Source organism: Peromyscus leucopus, chromosome 18 (genome assembly GCF_004664715.2).
Source record: "Peromyscus leucopus breed LL Stock chromosome 18, UCI_PerLeu_2.1, whole genome shotgun sequence".
In the NCBI taxonomy this organism is placed as follows: domain Eukaryota; kingdom Metazoa; phylum Chordata; class Mammalia; order Rodentia; family Cricetidae; genus Peromyscus; species Peromyscus leucopus.
In genome coordinates, this window is record NC_051078.1 from 35,855,554 (window position 1) to 35,876,178 (window position 20,625).

The 20,625-nt window shown below is 43.5% G+C and overlaps 1 protein-coding gene across 2 annotated transcripts in view; it reads right to left on the reverse strand.

The window, feature by feature from the left end:
* Positions 1-239: 239 nt before the first annotated feature.
* The window catches only part of Ntn4 (netrin 4), a 106,246-nt gene continuing 85,860 nt past the window's right edge, over positions 240-20,625 (reverse strand). The window contains exons 6-10 of one of the 2 annotated variants that reach the window (XM_028880244.2): positions 16,557-16,770; positions 16,129-16,241; positions 9,778-9,846; positions 5,880-6,050; positions 240-1,687 (exon numbers count right to left, since the gene is read on the reverse strand). In XM_028880244.2, coding sequence (XP_028736077.1) covers positions 1,551-1,687; positions 5,880-6,050; positions 9,778-9,846; positions 16,129-16,241; positions 16,557-16,770 — 704 coding nt within the window. In that variant the 3' untranslated portion in view covers positions 240-1,550. Of the gene's footprint in view, positions 1,688-5,879; positions 6,051-9,777; positions 9,847-16,128; positions 16,245-16,556; positions 16,771-20,625 lie in introns of both variants that reach the window. The other variant, XM_028880242.2, reaches the window with a different exon arrangement.

Sequence of the window (20,625 nt, forward strand, 5' to 3'; positions counted from 1 at the left end):
CTCCCGAGTGCTGGAATTAAAGGTGTGCACCACCACCACCCGGTGTCAGTTCATTTCTTAATTATCGTGTGGGTTCTGGGGTTCAAACTCAGGTCATAAGGCTTGCATGGCAAATGCTTTTACCCACTAAGTCATTTCCCCCATAATTAATTTTCTTAATTTAAGGAATTCGATTTAAGTTCCTTTATTAAAAGAAGTTAATCTTTAGCACCATTGAAGAATTGGCCAGGAGACAAAGGTCAGGAGGTCATATTCCTTTATTACATACATGAAATATAAAAACAAATTCACAAAGCAACATATATATATTTTTTGTGAGTCCACAGGACCTCAGGGAAAAATATGCTCCGGATATGAACCTAAGGTTTCGGCACTGTGGTTCCTGGTTTGTAAATTCAAGTACAGTAGACACTGTATGCAGCGTGGTTATGTCTGGATAAAGAAAATGAAGGATAATGAAGAACAGTAATCTGGTGAACTATCACACATGTTGTGTTAGGAAACGGGTAAATGTCATGACCATGTACTGTTAATAAAAGAAGGAAGAAAACTGGTCCAACGTTCATGTTTAAATACTAAACATAAAAATAGAACAAATTCTGTGTTTACAATAATTTTCCAAGTGTGTACAAGTGCATCACAAATAAATGAGCCTTTTTGACATAGAATGCCTACTTCCCCTTTATATTTTTCTCCATTTAGGGTTCCTTTCTCTTGTTTTAAAGTCTCTCTATCTCTTTCTTTTTAAGTTTCATTACGACCAGTCCCTAGCGGTCTAGCCCTCTCACCCCAAACAGAGACTTCACACAGACGTTCTCCTTGAGGTTGTCGCATCTCTACAGCGTTTCTCCCAGTGGCTCGAGCCGAGCGGCACGGTTCTCTTTATCCGCGGTGCCCCTGTCCGCCTACAGTGGCCAGACTTCCGTGTCAGCAGCTCTTCACACAGCCCTTCCTCTCCTCCTGTCCACAGCCGTCTCCAGACTTTCACAACGCAGTGGTAGGTAAAGTGCTTTACACGAGGAAATACTATATACACACACACGAAATTCCTTTCACGCCCCACGCACCCAAGTCCGCACACAGCACACAAGACAAGGCTCTTTTTAAGAAACACCTTTCCTGATGGTAGAGTTGGGGGCGGGGGTATCCCTAAAAATCTCATTAATTCCTTAAATACCATCAAATACAATGTCAATGACATATCTAAAGCTGGGAAGAGACCTTGTCAGGGACACGGTCCTTTAAAGGATGAGTGCTAAATATCACATCGCTATTAAAATATTCTCCAAAGCTATGCCATTCAGAGCCAGTTCCACAGACAGCAGCTCTCAGCCCGGGGGCTTTCAGTTCTCTTTATGAAACAAAACTGTATTTAAATACAGATCCAGAACAGATAGGTCAGACAAGGCCTAGGCATTTGAAACATTTTTTTTTCCTCTACATTTTGGCACTTAAAAAATATTCCAGTTTCGTTCCGAGGCGTCTTTTTCGTTCCACGTGTGTATCGACCCAGATGAAGAGCCGTTGTGTGCTCACAGCTCCGGCGTTAGTTACTGGCACTCTTTTTTCAAGATATGCATGACTCTTCTCCCGAGAGCTGGTTTCCAGTGCTGGACAAAGCTTTTCATATTCACAACCAGTTTGCCTGTTCTCACGTCCTCGTGTCCAGCTACAAGGTATTCCAGACCTGAAAAGGAGATGCACGCATTATACTCCGTTAAAGGAGGGGATGTGACTCCAGTGATTTCATACATTCCTGGTTCATAGTTTTAGATAGGCATGGATAAAACAGAGGGTCATAAACAGTAAGAGCTGGCCTGTAGTGTTTATTATGTACCAAATACGGTACACATAGTATCTTGTGTGACCTTGCTAGAGACTTACAAAATAAGGATCACATCTCTCCTTTTCTACAAATGAGAAACTGAGGCTCGGAAGTTAGGAAACTTCTTCCGTTCCTCCTACTCAGTGGCAGTACCGTGACTCAAACTCAGGGCTGTCTGATTCTTGACCCGTGTATCTTTCCACTCTGAGCGAGAGAGAAGTGAGAGATCCGTGGGCACTGGACACATGACTATTCCCTGGAGATCACCGGATGTGGCAGCAGCAATTCCGAGGCACTTTACACCTGGTGGTGGTGGTGGTGGTGGTGGTGGTGCACGCCTTTAATCCCAGCACTCGGGAGGCAGAGCCAGGCGGATCTCTAAGTTCAAGGCCAGCCTGGTCTACAAAGCGAGTTCCAGGACAGCCAGGGCTACACGGAGAAACCCTTTTTCTCGAAAAACAAAAAACAAACACAAAAACAAAACAAAAAAAGAACTTTATAAAAGTGAAGCATCTATTTGGAAAATGTTAGAAGTAGCCATGAGTGACATAAAATGACACGTATTCTCTCTGTACAGTTGTATTTCAGAAATGAATACAAGAAGCTTGTTTGTGAACAAAATAAAGCAAAAACAAAAATAAAAAAACTGATGTGGCTTTGACCACATTTAGTGCTGCCCTTATAATTAAAAAAAAAAAATTTCAGGCTTTGAATAAAATATTTTGGCTAACAAATGCACAGAGAGATGGATTGTCTCTTTATGTATTAGTTAAGGAAATGATAATGCCCCTCAGTACATATTTGTAATGGTGTCAATTTTGATATTTAGAAACGATTTTACAAAATATAAGATTAGAAAAATAATTACGCTTATAACTTTCTAAGAAAAAGAGCTATATATACTTTAAAATTTTAATTAAAACACTAGATATTAAAATTCAAATAAGTATCAGTTTAAATTTAGGAGCCATGTGTAAAGATGCACGCCTGTAATTCTAGTTATTATAGCTAGTTGGGACACTAAGGCTAGGGGATCCCAAGTTTGAGGTCACCTGAGCAATTTAGCAAGACCTTGTCTCAAAATAACAAGGACTTTGGATGGAGCTCAGAGGTAGAATGCTTGCCTGGGAATGCACAGTGACCTAGGTTAAATCTGTAGTAAAACAGACTACAAACTATGTGTAGTTTGTATGCGTGTTTAATGTGTGTGTGTGTGTGTGTGTGTGTGTGTGTGTGTGTGTATCTTGCTATTATCTACTATTTATTTGTTTGTTTGTTTTTCGAGATAGGGTTTCTCTGTGTAGTTTTGGTGCCTGTCCTGGATATCACTCTGTAGACCAGGCTGGACTTGAACTCACAGAGATCCGCCTGGCTCTCTGCCTCCTGAGTGCTGGGATTAAAGGCATGCGCCACCACCACCCGGCTTTGTCTACTATTTATATTTTTGGTTGTGAGCCTAGCCTTTAACGGCTGAGCCATCTCTCCAGCCCTACTATTTAAATAATAAAGCTCTCCTTTACAAATATAATAAACATTTTAAAACTTGTATATGTATATATCTTGTTATTGCCTAATGTTTAAATAATAAAGTTCTCTTTTACAAAAACTTCAGGGCTGGTGGGATGCCTCAGTGCTTAAGGGCAGCGGCTGCTCTTACAGAGGACCCTGGTTCGATTCCCAGCACCCAAATGGCAGCTCACACCCATCGGTAACTCCAGTCCCAAGAGACCTGACAGCTTCTTCTGGCCTATAAGCACTGCCAGAATGTGGTGCACAGACATGCATGCAGGCAAAACACAAATACACAAGATAAATGCTTCAAATAATAATAATCATAATAATAATAATAATAATAATAATAATAACAACTTGTAGTTCAGGACCAGTATTTTAAATTACTTTAAAGCTGTAAGTAGTACAAATAGTACAGAAATTTACCATTTAAAGTATCAATATAAAACTATATAAGTGATACTGAATAAACCCCTAATGTACGGAGTAGCATCAAACCATAACTTAACACACTGTCTTCTTTTACATTCCTTGGTAGCATTCACATTTAATCTGTCTGTCTTTGCAGTTGGATGTCTGCTTTGTTCTGTGTTTGAAGGCACAATGTTTTTTTATCTATAGAATAAAGGAAGTGTGCTTTGGTGCTAGCATTGGTATTTCAAAGGTGGATGAAACGTATGCATGAGTCACGGAGGACTGGGCTGGCATGGATGGCCAGTAGATCGCTCTTTCTCAAAGGCAGCGCGGGAGGTAAGTTGAGGTGTAAGGTTTCAGAGTTTTGTTTTGTTTTATCAGCCTTCTATGGTTTTTGTTATTAAACTTGTAAAAATGGAAAAACAAAAGCAAAATGAAACAGTGTCTGGTTTTGCTTTGGCAGCTTCCAGATTTTTCTTCAAAGCAAGTAAACATGTTTTCAAGAATTCTTTGAATAATTGCGCTTATGTTTTCAATTGTGATGAGCTCAGTTGGTTCTGTGACTCTGGCAATAACCTGAGCAGGAAATATAGCTCACTTCCTGGAGGGTGGCTCAGATGGTCAAAGCTTTTGTTTTTAATGTCATTCTGCAAAACTGGACAGACTTTTTTTTTCCTTTTGCCAAGATAATAGAAAATTGCTCATAAGAGCCCTAAAGCACAGATCACTGGGAAACAGAATTTAAATGAACGACTCTTGGTTTCCTGGACTCAAAAATCCAAGATTCTTACTTATTCTTCAGATTTATGCTTTGGAACTATTTATCTTTATAATTAAAAAAAACCTTTCCCTTCTATCTTATTGAAATTTAAATGAAATTAAGTAAAATACTAGAGGGATAAAAGAGGTTATAAGGAATTAGTTAACTTGAGAAACCTATTTTTATTTTAAATCACTGTTTAAGTGTTTAGATTAAGGGGATATTTTATTTGTAGTTTTTCTCTGTTATCTGTTTCTCTTAATTTGTTAATTAAAAGCACAGAAGAGTTCTTTCTAATATAACTGTGCTTTCCTAGCTTGTAAGGGGAATGAATACATTAGATGCAGGATATAAATTATGACCTTTCTACAGCACAAACAGGAAACCACAGAATTCACGAACAGGGAAGCAGGCTTTTAGAATCTATCATCTTAGCGCTATAATATATTTGGGTGCTAATGTTGGACGGGCATTGAAGATATACTGTGATCGGAAATCTGTATCCTGTCTTCAGATTAACAAGGGGGGAGGGCAGAGAAGTAGCCGAGGACACAGTATGTGAGGTGTGTGTTTACGCATAGGATACAGTTTGGGTTATCCTTAGCAGAGTTCTTACACACCCTGATGGAAGGTTGTCACGGGAGGACGCTATCTCAGCTGGTCCTCCATTCTCAACGTCCCATTGCCAGAGGCCTATCTTTATAGAATCACGAAGGCCCGGACTTCTAAGGGGTCTTAAGAACTCATCAGCGACGGCTGTCACCACCATCCCTGCGGTATGTTTTTAAGGTTCAAATCAAATCTTGCCCCCGTTCCAAGTTTCTCTAAGATTGGGTTTAAATGATTTTCCCCTGCTGTTTCTCCTTTGAAACCAGAGTGATCACTTTGTGAAAAACAACATGATGAAAACTCGGGAGTTGTTCTCCGTCCAGGAGAAACAGCTGCTTCTCATGCAACAGTCAAAAAGGGTTTCGGAGTCCTTTGCACAGATGGACTTTCTTTTGTGCTGGCGCTGCTTCCTCTGGGAACAGGTTCTCACGGACGGACGAGGACCCAGCTTCCAAATAACGCACAAGCGGCAGATGTGCACAGGAAAGTCCTGCGGGTGCAGCGGGCACCTGGAACCAATCTGAGGCTTCTCTTTCGGGACAGAAAGTATTAGACTGCTGGATTTGAAAATATTTTATGTTTCTAGAGCACATGGAGAAGATTGGATTTCGTATTTTTTTAAAATGTCAGCTCAAAGAATTCCTTTTGGATTTTACCCAGGATCTTATGGAGTTTGGGTTCAGGGGATGAAGAGACAGACAGCCAATATGCAGAGACAAGGGTCACAAGGTTAATTAATTAAGTCTAATTAGTGCTCACCTGGGTTGAGGATTGGACACGTGCAGCCTCTGTTCGTCCAGGACTCTGGATAAAGTGTCCTCTTGCCTCTTAAGATCTTCAGTTTCGTAGACTGTAAGACTTTTTTTATCTTCACATTGACCTCAGCATGTGAGCCTTTATCATGAGCTGATAAAATCTTGATTTTTAACACTGGAACGACACAATTCCAAAAGTAAAAAACATACGGGATTTTATGTTGTCTTTTGAAATTTGAACTATTTGAAGATTCGTTTCCAAGTATGATGAAAAGTGAAGTGATGAAAATCAGAATATGGAAATCTGCTTTAAAAAATCATGAGGCACATTCATTTTCACAGTGATTTAACCTCATTTATATTTTATTTTCTCTTTATTGGGCAATTTCAACTTTTGCCCCTTCCCGTATTATGACACCAGAAAGATATTATCCATTGCTTTCTGTAAATAAAATTTTAAGGATATGTAGCTGAGCCAGGCATGGTGGCACACACTTTTAATTTCTGTACTCAAGGCAGAGGCAGGTGGATCTCTGAGTTCAAGGCCATCTGGGTCTACAAAGAGAGTTCCGGTACAGCCAGGGCTACACAGAGAAACCCTGTCTCAAAAACAAACAAAACAAAACAAAAAAGTATATTCATATATCAAAACTATAAAGAAAGAATAAATAGGAAGTTGAACTATTGTCCTGACTTTTATTTAGATTCTGATTATATTATACTTCTGTGGTTTGCTGTATATGATGTTATGACAGAGAACAAAATGCTGTGGTAGAGTATACGTCACATCACTTTACAGATGTTATATAAATGTTATTACTATTTACTGCTCTTCGGAGTACAACGTAAGCTGACTAGGTGAGGTAGACTGCTCTCCTCCTACATGATGACAGGACTGTTGTGTCCTTTTATTTGATTTATTTTTAAGATTTATTTATTTTTATCTTATGTGTATGAGTGTTTGCCTGCATGTGTGTCTGTGCACCATATGTGTGCCTGGTGCCCATGGAGGCCAGAAGAGGGCGTCAGTTCCCCCTGGAGCTAGAGTCACAGATAGTAGTGAGCTACTATATGCATGCTGGGAAGTGAGCCCTGGTCCGCTGCTAGTCCAGCAAATGCTCTTAACTGCTGAGTCATCTCTCCAGACCCTTCTTTTTAAAGATTTATTTATTTATTATGTACACAGAAGAGGGCACCAGATCTCATTACAGATGGTTGTGAGCCACCATGTGGGTCCTGGGAATTGAACTCAGGACCTCTGGAAAAGCAGTTGGTGCTCTTAACCTCTGAGCCATCTCTCCAGGTCCCCCAGACCCTTCTTTTTTTTTTTTTTTTTTTTTTTGGTTTTTCGAGACAGGGTTTCTCTGTGTAGCTTTGCGCCTTTTCCTGGAACTCACTTGGTAGCCCAGGCTGGCCTCGAACTCACAGAGATCCGCCTGCCTCTGCCTCCCGAGTGCTGGGATTAAAGGCGTGCGCCACCACCGCCCGGCTCGACCCTTCTTTTAATGTTTAATAATTGAGAAATATTTGTAAACCAATACATAGAAATTATGCATGCTTGTGGAATTCTATATGATATTTTAATATATACATTGTAAAGTGTAGAACAGAGTAAATTGACCTGTTCAACCATTCACCATTCCTCTGTAGTGAGAACATCTACAGTCCTTCCCCCTCTCTGTTGGGGAATATTATTTTAAGGTGTGTTACTTTTGTGTATATTGCATTTGTTTAACTCTGTGAAGCTGTGTTACTGTGCCTAAAACAACTGATGGTCTAATAAAAAACTGAAAGGCCAATAGCGAGGCAGGAGAAAGGATAGGTGGAGCTGGCAGGCAGAGAGACTATGGGCTGGCAGGCATAGAGACTATATAGAGGGAGAAATCTGGGAGGAAAAAAGATCAAAGAAGGAGCCAGAGAAGGAGGAGGATTCCAGGGATCAGCAACCCAGCTACACAGCAAGCCACAGAGTAAGAGTAAGATTCACAGAAGTAAGAGAAGGGGAAAAGCCCAGAGGGAAAAGGTAGACGAGATAATTGAAGGTTAAGAAAAGTTGGCAAGAAACAAGCCAAACTAAGGGCAAGCATTCATAATTAAGAATAAGCCTGTATGTGTGATTTATTTGGGAGCTGGGTGGCAGGTCCCCTAAAAGAGTTAAAAAAAAAAAACCACCTCTCTCTGCAATATGCAGTGTAATACTAATATGATCTGTAATTATATATGTAATATATATGTATATATACACATTATGATTACAGACCTCCAATATTCTGCTTGACTTCTGATTCTATTATGGTCTTCTGTCTATGAAATACATGTGGCTAGAAATTAAGTAATGAAATATGTTGGGGTAAGGAAGAGTGTAGACGTAACAAACACTAGAATATAATTTTCTGTATCATTAAGAGAATGCCTACAGATTTTGATAGACAAATGTGAGTAATGAGAGAACCCTCCCTTAGCTGATTCCATATTTCAAGGACACCACGTCAGACAGCTATCTTCACAGACTCATCAAGGATCAGAATGGATCTAGTCTTACAAGTTCTAAGCCATTAAGTGAACTTGAGTTCACAGGCCTGGGTGCTTTGTTCCTGATGAAATGAAGTTGTGTGTGTGCACAGAGAGCACGCATGTCACGGTGCCTGGTAAGCATGTCACTCCACTAGCCTGTGAGCTCAAAGACGGCAGGGACCTCGCTCCCTCACAACTGCCATCCAACACATACTTGAAACAGGAAAAAAAAAAAAAAAACAAAAGAATAAATCAAGTAGATTTCCCCCATGGCGCTAGAGAACCAACTCCTTCCGCTTTATTAGACTTTCAAAAATTTTTCTTCTATTGGCCAAATTGGAAAGTGAATAGAAGGGAAGCATTCTCGTTTGCCCTTCCCACCCCGACCCTTCAGTCAGGGTTCCTCTGTGTAATAGACCTGGCTGTCCTGGCTTTATAGACCAGACTGGCCTCCAAGCTAGAGATCTGCCTGCCCTACCTTCTGAGTGCTGGAATTAAAGGCCTGTGTCACTATGCCTGGCTGTACGCTTGTAATTTTAGATAAGATGTAGATTTAAAAAAAAACTATTTTTCAACTTAATTCTTGTAAGATTAAAAACAATGTTATCAAGAATGGAAGTACGGGCAGGCTTGGTGGCTCCCGGCACATGGGCGGCAGAGGCAGGCAGATCTCTGTGACCTGAAGCCACATGGTACTGTCTGCTACTAAGTTTGGTTCTAAGCCAGCATGGTACTAAGTTTCAGGCCAGCTAAGAACAACAAACAATATCAAGAATGAAAATACTCAGTTTTGGGAGTCATGACTGAAAGACTTTCTCTTTAGTCAAATGCATATTTTCATCCATATAAACTGTGCAGGCAATTAAAAAGTCTCGTCAAGGATGTGTTGGCAAAGGTACCCTAACATATTTCATAGTAAATACAGAGCCATTTAGAATTTGATGATAGTAATAGTCATTATTTAGAGAAACTCCATTTTTGTTTCTCCATATGCTGTATTTTTGGGGGGAGGCATGTGAATGGTAAAGAGTGTTTATAGGTATATCAGGGGACAGACCTAGGTAATCCCCAATCTTTTTGTTTTGTTTTATTTTGTTTTTCAAGACAGGGTTTCTCTGTGTAGCCCTGGCTGTCCTGGAACTTGCTTTGTAGACCAGGCTAGCCGTCGAACTCACAGAGATCCACCTGCCTCTGCCTCCTGAATGCTGGGATTAAAGGCGTGTGCCCTCATTACCTGTCTGAATCACCAATCTTAATGCCTCACAGTCATCTTAGCATTTCCCAAGCATCTTATGTGCTACGGAATCTCATCAGCCTCTGGTTTCCTTCGGAAGCGCTGTACGTAGTTTGAATAGGATGTATACAAGCATTGAGGACTTCAAACTCACCATATGAATACTTCATTCCACAGAATGTCTTGGGGTTTCCTAACACTTGTTCCTTACATTCACATTTACCTACATAAAGCAAATGGAAAATTGTGTTACAGGCAGGGTGGGGGGTTTCAGTAGGCAAATCCAGATAACACAGTTTACTCCTTTATTGATTCATAGAACATCTATAAGTATTAAGCAGCCACAAAAAATAATTTAAAAGAAGTAAAGTCTCTTTCCAAATTGAATTGACTATTGTCTAATAAAATATCGACCTAAGTAAAATATGGAAGATAAAGGCAATATCAAATTCCAGTGCATAAACTGATGTTGTGATAAATACGGTCTGTGTCAATACTCCCTGTTAATAAGAAGGAACAGCTAAAAGTGTGAATCTGTAGAAAAGTAACTAAGCATATTAAGTATCCAATTTACAATTATGTCAACAAAAATCAAATACTTTGTAGTCCATTGAAAGTAACTAGATACCTTACGCCCTGCTAGGCACCATGAGGTCATTCAGAGCACATAGTATGAGCAAGATATAATTCTTGCCTAAGGTCTGCAATTTGGCAAGTACAGTGAGGGTGTATAAAAAATGACTAAGTGGTCTAAGGTAGAAGTACAACATGCCTAGGTGGGAGGGAGGATTCTGCGTTTGGGAAGACGAGAAAAGCCTTGCTGGCTGAAGATGCTAGAACGGCCTTTTACACAGAGGACAGAGTATTTTCTTCCAACAGTCAGAGAATTGCCAGGCCCCCTTGAAGACTTTCAAAACACCTTTGCACAAAAATGAATGAGAATCAAGTTCTCAGTTAATGACAGAGGACTGAGAGACCCCTAACAGAAACAGGGACATCGGGTGCGGGGAGCATTTCAGGGCTTTATAGTTTTAAAGGCTTTAGTGGCGATCATCTGTCTAGTTTATTGTTTTAAAGGACGTAGAGCAGTGCTAGCTCTCGGGAGGGAGAAGCAGCCGGAATCGGAACTCAGTAGAAGCAAGAATTGGAGTTGGGGGGACGGCACCAGAGACCCAGGGAGTGGAGTGGTGGGGTAGCCGTTCCTACAGCTTTGCCTCTGGAGCCACGCACCCTGTCCTGGGCCGACTTAGTCACCACGGGCGCAACACCCAAGTTCCAGAGCCAGAGGAGACACTGGATTGAGAGAGGAAGGAAGGGTGGCTTCTCGTTAGCAAAACCGAGGGGCACTAATCCAGACAAGACGGAACGGGAAAGAGGGGAAAATGGATCTGGCCAGACCGGAAGGACAATGGTCTAGGACAAGGAGGATACGATGAGTCAGAGAATGCCGACCGGACATCTGGGCAGAAACGCCAGTCCAGTGAGAGTGGCGGGAAAACCTCTGGCGTATCAGCTACCGCGACCCTTGCTACACAAAAGAGGATCAGAGTACCAAGAGGAAAATCCCAAGTAGAATTAAAGAATGGGAAAGAGAAGTCGAAGGCGCTCAAAACCAGCGATTGTGATTGCTTATCATCGAAACTCAGCGGAGGAGCTCATGCAGAAATTGCACTAAAGTGAATGGCCCATGGCCTTTGGCAACTGCACTGAAGCAGGCAGTGTGTTGTTTTAAAAATGGTAAGACCCCGCTGGGCGGTGGTGGCGCACACCTTTAATCCCAGCACTCGGGAGGCAGAGGCAGGCAGATCTGTGTGAGTTCGAGGCCAGCCTGGTCTACAGAGCAAGATCCAGGACAGGCTCCAAAACTACACAGAGAACCCTTGTCTCAAAAAAAAAAAAAAAAAAAACCCTTGCTTGCTTGCTTAGCATGTGCAGTCATGCCGCTGGCGTGGTAGCCGAATCCTAACAGCGTGCTAGCTTACCACACTACCATAAAACCTAAGGGAACTCCAAGTGAATGACGGACGCCATTCCTCACCACAAATCTCTCCTGTCAGTCCTCTGGGCAGCACACAGGTCTGTCACTGGAAGGTTTCTCTTTGGCTTCTTGACACACTTGAGTTCAAGCATTAACATGCACCGGTCAAGCTGGGGTTGGGTGGGGGAGACGAGGTTGTCTCAGCTGCTCAGAAGGCCGAGCCCGAGAGACTGTTTGAGCCTGGGAGTTCACGCCCAGCCTGGGTATATCATGAGAGCCAGGTCCAGAGAATAATATTTCTCATTTGTCAGGACTTAAGAAATCTGGAAATGGAAAAGGCCTGCTGAGCTACAGTAGGTCTCGAGAACATTTTGAAAAATGAACATTGCTCTCGGGTCTCTGGTACTAGTTAAAGCCAGGCCTGTCATTTGGGAAGCCAGAGTTCACATCTGGTATTTTCTACCTCACAAGTGGTAGAAATGATAGATTAGAGGGTTGGGAATGAGCTCAGCCGGAGAATGCTTTGCCTACCAAGTACAAGGCTCAGGGCTTCATCTCTGGCACTGAGGAGGATGGGAGAAAGAGGGAGGGAGGGAAGAAAGGAGAAAAAGAAAGAAAGAGGGAGGAAGAGAAAAGAGAAAGAAATTAGGATTTTGTGACAAATACCAGTATTTTTTGGCATATTGCTGTATACTTGTCGCCAAAAGCTTTTAACGGTGTTTACTGTAGACCAGTAGGCAGGTAGGCAGCTAGATTCAAGGATGAGCAGGCTTTTGAAGTGCTTAAGAAACTGGATGTCACTTTTTGTTGAAGAAAGGTACCCAGGAGCAAAGGGAATGTTGAAGCGGAGCTGTCTTTCTCCCTCGGGAACTCATCCAGATGGATCCCAGAGGCTCCCTGGGGACATCCCCAGCCTAACAGCTGTGGGGACACTTTATGTGCTCACTGGGCACGCTGCCATCTCCTTAATAACATGCACAATGGGCTTAGTAGCTGTCCTGTAGTCCAAATGACCTGATTATTACAGATTTGGTCCAGCAGGCAGCTACAGATTAGAAGTCACGGCCACAGGAAAGGGGAAGAGAGCTTTGGGAGTGGTTACTGAAGGGATAAAATGTGGACTGTATAACATGAGTATTTGTCTTCTTTCTCAGATGCTGTGAAAAAAGATAAATCGGAGGGCCAAGCATGGTGCACACCTGTAATTCCAGTACTTGGGAGGAAGAGACCAGGGTCAGTAGCCAGTTCCAGGCCACGCTGGCCTATACAATCAGACTTGGTCTCAAACATAAATAAATAGAAAAGAAAACCTATTCTATCACTTTATATTTCCTACCTTCTTTCTATTGTAAGTTAAAATGAGCCGTTAGGAAAATTGTTATGACATTATATTTAGTGAGAAAAACAGAACTGCAAATACCAGTGCTTCTCAAACTTCGTTTCATGGATCTCTTTGTTGATATTATTGAGACAGTATTGCTCTGTGTAGCCCTGGCTATCGTGGGGCCTGTTACGTAGACCAGGCTGGCCTTGAACTCATAGAGATGCTCCTGCCTCCGTCGCCCAAATGCTGGGTGAAAGGCTTGTGTCACCATGTCTATCTTGAATCTTTAAAAAAAAATTTTTTAAAAATAAACTTCATTATAGAAAAAAAAAAAACCCTTGCAAATTAAAAAAAAAAAGTCAGACACCAAAATTCTTAGTTCTTGGGCTATAAATTCCCTATGAAAATGTGTTCAAACAATGGCCTTTTCCATTATCTAAAATGTAGATTGAATTAAATGACAGCTTTAAATGTCTCTGAAAATAATAAAATGTTGGGAAAATGTTATAATTGAGCAATACAGCTTTGTAAATTCCTACTTGCTTTAGTTAGGGTTTTAATTGCTGTGAAGAGACGCCATGGCCACAGCTACTCTTATAAAGGAAAACATTTAATTGAGGCGAGGCTTACAGTCTCAGAGGTTCAGTCCATTGTCACCATGGCGGGGGAGAAGGCCAGGCAGACACCACAGCAGGCTCCTATTAACTCAGCTAAGAACTAGGCCTCCGTTCCTGCTTCTTGAAACTGAACAGGCAGTTTCTGAGGAAGCCACAAAGGACAGTCGAGTTCAGCACCCCTCACAGCAAGGATGAAGGAGATACCAGGTACCAAGCCCAGGCCACTGGGTCAGTCCCCACAATCAGTGGTTCAAGGTAATAACCAAAAAAGGACAAAACCTGGGACTCGTCCAGGCCTGCCCCCAAATGGAAAACTGTAGCCTTTACCAGCCCCTGCTAGCCCTAGCCAATTAGGATGTACTAATATGATTGCCACTTGTGTAAGCCAATCATATCTGGGATGACCTAACTGTCCCTGAAACTCCCCTTAGCTGTGCTTAAAAGGAACCTGTGAGCTCCTCTCTGGGTCCCCATTTTGCCAATGTGTAGGATGTGTGGCCCCAGCATGCTGGTACCTTTAGTCTCGAGATAATAAACACTCTTGTTGATTGAATACATGGATGGTGGTCTTTTGTGGGACTTCAACAGGACCCTAACCATGGGGAAACATGGTGGCGTGCAGGCAGACATGGTGCTGGAGAAGGAGCTGAGAGTTCTATGTCTTGATCCACAGGCAACAGGAAATGAACTGTCTACCACACTGAGTATAGCTTGAGCAAAGGAGACCTCAAAGCCCACCCCCACAGTGACACCCTTCCTCCAACAAGGCCACACCTACTTCAGCAAAGCCATGCCTCCTAATAGTGCCACTCCCTTTGGGGGCCAGTTTCTTTCAAACCACCACAATACTGAAATACATTACCAGCTTTATTAATTTATGTATGCATATGTATGTGTGCATATTAAGGGGTATCCATGTATATGTGTGTGGTATGTGTGTGTGTGGTAGAGGCTAGTGTCAAGTGTCTTTAGTTGTACTTCATTTTTTGAGACAGAATGCCTCTCACTAAACTTGGAGCTTGCTGAGTTATAGCCAGAGTTCGTGGCCAGCAAGCCTGAGGTATCTTGTCTGCCCTTTCCCTTCCCCCAAGTGCAGGGATGACAGGTGTGTGCCAGGGTGGGTTTTGTTTGTTTGTTTTGTTTTTTAATTGCTCGTTCTGGGAGATGGTTGTGTAACAGTTTCCTCTGAGATTGAAACATTCGGTCCAGCAGGGAAGCCCCCTCAGCAGGAAAGTAAACAACTCAAAACAGCTTCAGGAAGTCCCTGAAACTGAGCAGATTCTCTAGGCCTCTCCCTGCCAGAGTAAGCATGAAACCTGAGAGCACTGCTCAGATGAGGACGCGGATGCCAAGAAGACTCTTAGGTGAGTGGAGCTGCCAAGACAATGCTCAGAGGAGAAGAGCTGCGAAGAAGGCTGAGGGCAGGCCCGGGGCCTGGAAGAGAGAAGAACCCGGGAAGGATGCTCTCCAGCCTGCTGAGCCGCCTGCAGGCTGTGCAGTGCGCTCCAGGTTCCGGGTTTGGGAGCTGTCACCCCTGCTGGGGTGGGCTTTGGTGGTGCAGCTGTCTGTGAGTCCTTTCTACTCCTGTGAGTAACTCCTCACCCCTACTCCTGTAAACAACCCCTCACCCCTACTCCTGTAAGTGACCCCTCACCCCACTCCTGTAAGTGACCCCTCACCCCACTCCTGTAAGTGACCCCTCATCCACACTCCTGTAAGTAACCCCATAAAGCTCATTGGGTCACCAAGTGGGACTTAGGTGGTATCCATACTTTGGTCTGTCATGGCTTTCCTATCTGTGGTGAATAGACACGTATACTGTGTCTCCCTTGGGAAAGTTTCATCACACACCAGGGATCAATCTGAAGTCCTCACGCTCACTGTGCAAGCGTTTTCCTGGCCGAGCCTGCCGCCTCAGCCCCATCCCAGCTTTAAACACACAGCCATGGTAGGGAAAGGAGACAAGAAGACAGGTGCAGTTCACGTCAGAGAACAACCTCTGCGGGTTAGAAACAGTTGGGGGCCGGAGGCAAAGAGTCGGGGCCGGAAAGCACAGCTCTTGGTTCTGATTTCAGAATCGGGCGGGCGGCAGAGGTCAGTTCAGACCAACGGGCAGAAGGGAGCTAAGGAGGGACCACCATAAGGCGCTTCTTAAAGATACAGAATGGGCAGGTTAGACTAAAGATAAGAAAGGAAAAAAAAAAAAAAAAAAAAAAAAAAAAAAAAAAAAAAAGATACAGAATGGGTCAGGTTAGCCTCGATCATGAAAGGCGGTTGGAAACAAACCACGGCCTGTGTTTTTACTTTGCAATCTGTACAACGAGTGGGCATCACTGGGGAGACTTACATTTTCTACTGTGATGTTCTACATTTTTCCTGATATATATACAAAAACCAGGGGGGGAAAAAAACTCTATTAAAATGCCCCTCAGCTGTATTTCACCTTCACATTTGTGGGGACAGGCGATGGCTTTATTAAACCTCAGACTAAAGAACGCCCCTCAGAGGATTCCCAAACTGTCCCCTGATTTGAGGCAATCCCCACGGCTCGACTTGGAAATATGGCAGCGGACGTGTGGGTCTCACCTGAGTGTCGGAGTGCAGAGAATCCTTGCTCATCCCCCCACTCCCAGGTCGGCTCGCTCTTATTGTGTGGAGAGGGCAAGGCCGGGAGTTCGTGGTACCAATCAGCATCAGCACTGCTAACAGAACAGAAAACAAGGGCAAACTGAGTAAAAATGCATCTTGTTACGTAGATCCAAACCTCCCTATTTCCCTTTCCAGACACCAGAGCTGTTTTAGGAGATAACTGTGCAAAATAACTTATTTTGCAAAATGAACTAGATAATTTCCTAAAAAAAAAAAAAAAAAAAAATTGCAAGAACAAATGATTCTGCAAACTGAAAAAAAAAATTTTTTTTAAAGGAGATGTGAGCGATGTGTGCGGTCACTGCCCGATTGAGTTCCGAGAGTCTGAACTATTCTAGAAAAGACCACGAGGCATGCGCGCTCACCTGCTGGTGCAGTCTCCCGTGAGCGGGTCGCAGCTCCCCGCACAGTCGCAGGGTCTGCAGCCGTAGTCTCCGAAGCCCCAGTAGCCTACCATGCACCTGTCGCAGTGTGGCCCGGCCACCCCAGGCTTGCATGGGCAGTCGCCGTTGCTGGGGTCACAGAAGGTCACTGAGCCGAAGGGAAGGGTAGCCGATCCGACCGGGTGGCAGGCACATGCTACAACAGAAGAGACCGTGGACTGGTGAGTGGCTGAGGGATTGGATCGTCGGGGTGGCGCGTATGCCTGGCAAATGGCCTCACCTCACCCAACAGCAGCATGTTTCTGAGACTCCTCCTTCGGCCAGCTGGTGTGTGCTCGGGGAACGAAAGCTAAACTACAGATAAGCAAGATGTACTTAGAAAACGCGTCGGCCGCACAAAGAGCCAAGTCATGTATTCTAAAGTCGAGAGCATTGCACACGAACACCTTTGGTTGAGGGTGACCAGGATAAACCAGTGAGGAAGACAGAGAAGGAACATTGAATGAGAAATGAATCGGAAGCAGATTGTGCTCTAGGGCAGTGGTTCTCAACCTTCCTAACACTGTGACCCCAACCGTAACATTATTTTCGTGGCTGCTTCATCACTGTCATTTTGCTACCGATGTGAATCATAATGTAAATGTGTGGGTCATGACCCACAGGTTGAGAACCACTGTTCTGAAAGTAAAGAGGGTTTTAAGGAAGAGGAATGACTTCAATCATCTGTACAGAGAAGATGGAGAAAGAGAATGGATTGTTGCATTTAGCCACGTGAAGGCCTTCATAGGGAAAGTTTCAGTTCAGTGGTAAATGGGAATGTAATTAAGGAGGACTATAGAGAGGATTCCACCTGGAGACCAGAGAGCCGTTTTCAAAGTGAAAACTGGCTGGGGCTGGGGAACCAAATGAGGACTTGGGTTTTTGTTTGTTTTAAGGGGGTGGGGGTGGAGAAAATGTAGCATGTTGATGTTTGATATTGATTGTGAAGATCTAATAGAAAGGAAAAATGGTGATTAGAGAGAGGAAGAGAGGGAGAGAGAGAGAGGAAAATTACTGGAGGGCTACCTGAGTGTGTTTGAGACGGGGAAGGGGCGGGACCTGATTGGTGTGGGGGCGGGGGGACCTGATAGAGCAGAGGGAAGGGCATTGCCAGTTTACAGAGACCAGAAGGAACTGTACCAGGTGGCCACCAAGGCAGGGAAGAGGTGGTTGCTGCTGGGTTTTTCTCCTGATTGAATGCACTTTGTGCCTGACACAGGAAGCAAGATCATTAGATGAGGAAGACCGCATATGTCTGAGACGTGGGAGAAAGGTTTGGGAAGCCAGGTACGGCCATTGGCTAAGCAGCATGGGCCACACCTGAGGTTAGAGTCTGAATGTGTAGTATCCCTCAGATACATTAGCTGGTTTCCTCCAGTTTCATGTAACAGAGCAGGTTCAGGATTGGTGTAGGACGAGATGGATTTAATCTGGGTGGGGTCAGCCTGGTTCCTCAGACTGAAATCTATGATAGGCCATTTTTGCAAGCCTGTCTTCTCAGCCCTCCCTAAACTATCTACCTCTCACAAAGTCACAACATCAGTATTTTCCTTGCCTCTGGGATAGAGGATGTGAGTGTGTGTGTGTGTGTGTGTGTGTGTGTGTGTGTGTGTGTGTGTGTGTGTGTGTGTGTGTGTGTGTGTGAATCTCTAAGAAATGCACTTATTTGGTTCATTATATATTATAAACTGTGATCTCAGTTGGGTCTGCTAACTGATGCTCAGTTGGATTTCTTACGGATTAATGACTTAAGAGTTTTCAAATGGACCCAGGGCACAGTTCTGCTCTGGCAGACACGTAGAATGTTAGGGAAACGAGAGAAGCAAGATTTGACAAGGACACATAAGGCAGAAGGTATGGGAGTGAGAAAAGAGTTTGCACAGAAAAGGTTTGTGTGTGTGTGTGTGTGTGTGTGTGTGTGTGTGTGTGTGTGTGTGTTTAAAGAGAGAGTGTTTGAGGCTATGGCCCTGTGCAAGAAAACCACAAACAATAACAAAAAGACTTATAAAGACCATCTGGATGAGAAAGAACCTGTCAAGAGCAAGCAGATGTTGAAGAAAGTTTAAGCTTCCTGGTTTGTGAAAAGGAATGACATTGTTTATGAAGATAAGCAAGAGTATGTTGAGATAGATAGAATAGATAGATGATAGATAGATAGATAGATAGATAGATAGATAGATAGATAGATAGATAGATAGAAGGTTGGGATGGATAGACAGATGGATGGATGGTAGGTAGATAGAAAGATAGATAGATAGACAGACATAGATGATAGAAGGTTGATAGGTAGATAGATAGATAGATAGACAGAAGGTTGAGATAGATAGATAGATAGATAGACAGACAGACAGACAGAAGGTTGGGATAGATAGATCTGTGTTGGGGATGGGGATTACAAAAGGGAGAAAACATGAACTCTGGGTCAAACATGTTAGCTGCCATGTGCTTGTGGGATATGCTAATAAGTTATAATGGACAACTGGAAGTAATCTGAGGCGTAGGAGAAGAGTTGGAGGATCACAAGGTCAGTTTAAAGAGTTTTCAGGTAGTTGAAGTGAAGAGACCATGGCGAAACCCCCAAAAGTGGGCAGACAACCACAGACCCAGCATGGAGGTCATCCGTACATCCAGACTGATGGAGGAGCACTCACTCACAGATGCCACCGTTAAGGGTTAGATGGAGAGAAGAAAAAGAAAAGGAACCGTGGAAAACAAAGGTTGAGAAGGTGTCCAGTGTCAAACGGTGTCAAACACCACAGAATGCACAAGCCACCTAAGATTGACAGTAGTCCAGGCCAGGGACACTATCAGGAGGTCACCGATGACTTTTCTGAGCTGGAGAAATGAGAGCTGGCACACAAAAAGTTATGTTTTGACTAAGTAAGTGTTAGAGCGTTGCCTCAAATGGGTATTACTGGGTAAAGCCTGTGAGACTTGAGTGTGTGTAACCCCCTCTCCCCACCCTTCCACATGCTGTCTTTGCTTAAGAACCATCACAATGGATAGAGTGTTGCTTTTTTCCTGCCAACGGCATGCGTTATCTCTTAGAAGGCATCTTTGACTCACTCCGCTCTTCTTATACTCAAGAAGACCTGGGAGTTGATAAGAACTCTAATGTGTAGGAAGCATTTTCAGTCTAGAAGGTGTCGTTACTACTCTTTAGTCAGACACTGCATGTTGTGGCCCTAGCCTACGTCTCCGGTCTTTATTATTTTCATCTCTCGTTTATTATTTTCTTGCATCTGTTCCTTATCCCGATTAAGTGCTATCTTCCATTTCTAGACACACACTCCGCTGTTTCCCGTTTCTGGGCTTTCACCGAGGGAAGGGATAGCCCACCCTGTGCACACAGTTTTCAGTACTGCATACATCACTCACGTCTATCTCAGACGTCACCCCCAATTCATCCGTTGGAGGCGGCGCGTGCTCAGGGCAAGCGTGTGGAGAGAGAGGACAAATTGGCTGAAGTCGGTTCTCTTGTTCTACAGCGAAGGTTCAAGTACCTCAAGTGCTTCCCCCAACTGAGCCACCTCAGCAGTCCAAAGACAGACGGAAACAGAAGCTGATGACATTCGGAAGAGAGGAGCACCGTCCATCACCCTGCTCTCCACGCCCCTCTCCACAGACCCCGGCTTGGTGCCCAAGGCAGTCATTCCTGGTGCCTATGGAAGGGTGAATTTGTGGTCTTTAAGGCATCGGCCCTAATCCCCACGGTGGATGTAATCCACAGTTTCTTTGAATCCTTGGCTGCTCCATGGATAACATTTCTTCCTAGAGCTTTGTGAGCATATTACTTTAAATTATCAACCGTGGTGTGTTTTCTGTCAGACTAGACTGTGAGGATCCTGTTTACCTTCTTATTGCTTAGTTGTTGTTTTGTTTGTTTGTTTTCGAGACAAGATTTCTCTGGGCAACAGTCCTGGCTGTCCTGGGATTTACTTTGTTGTTTTTTTTAAACCTTTCTGAGTCTCGTGGTTCTGTTTGGTTGAGGGAAGATTGAGTGAGTGATAAT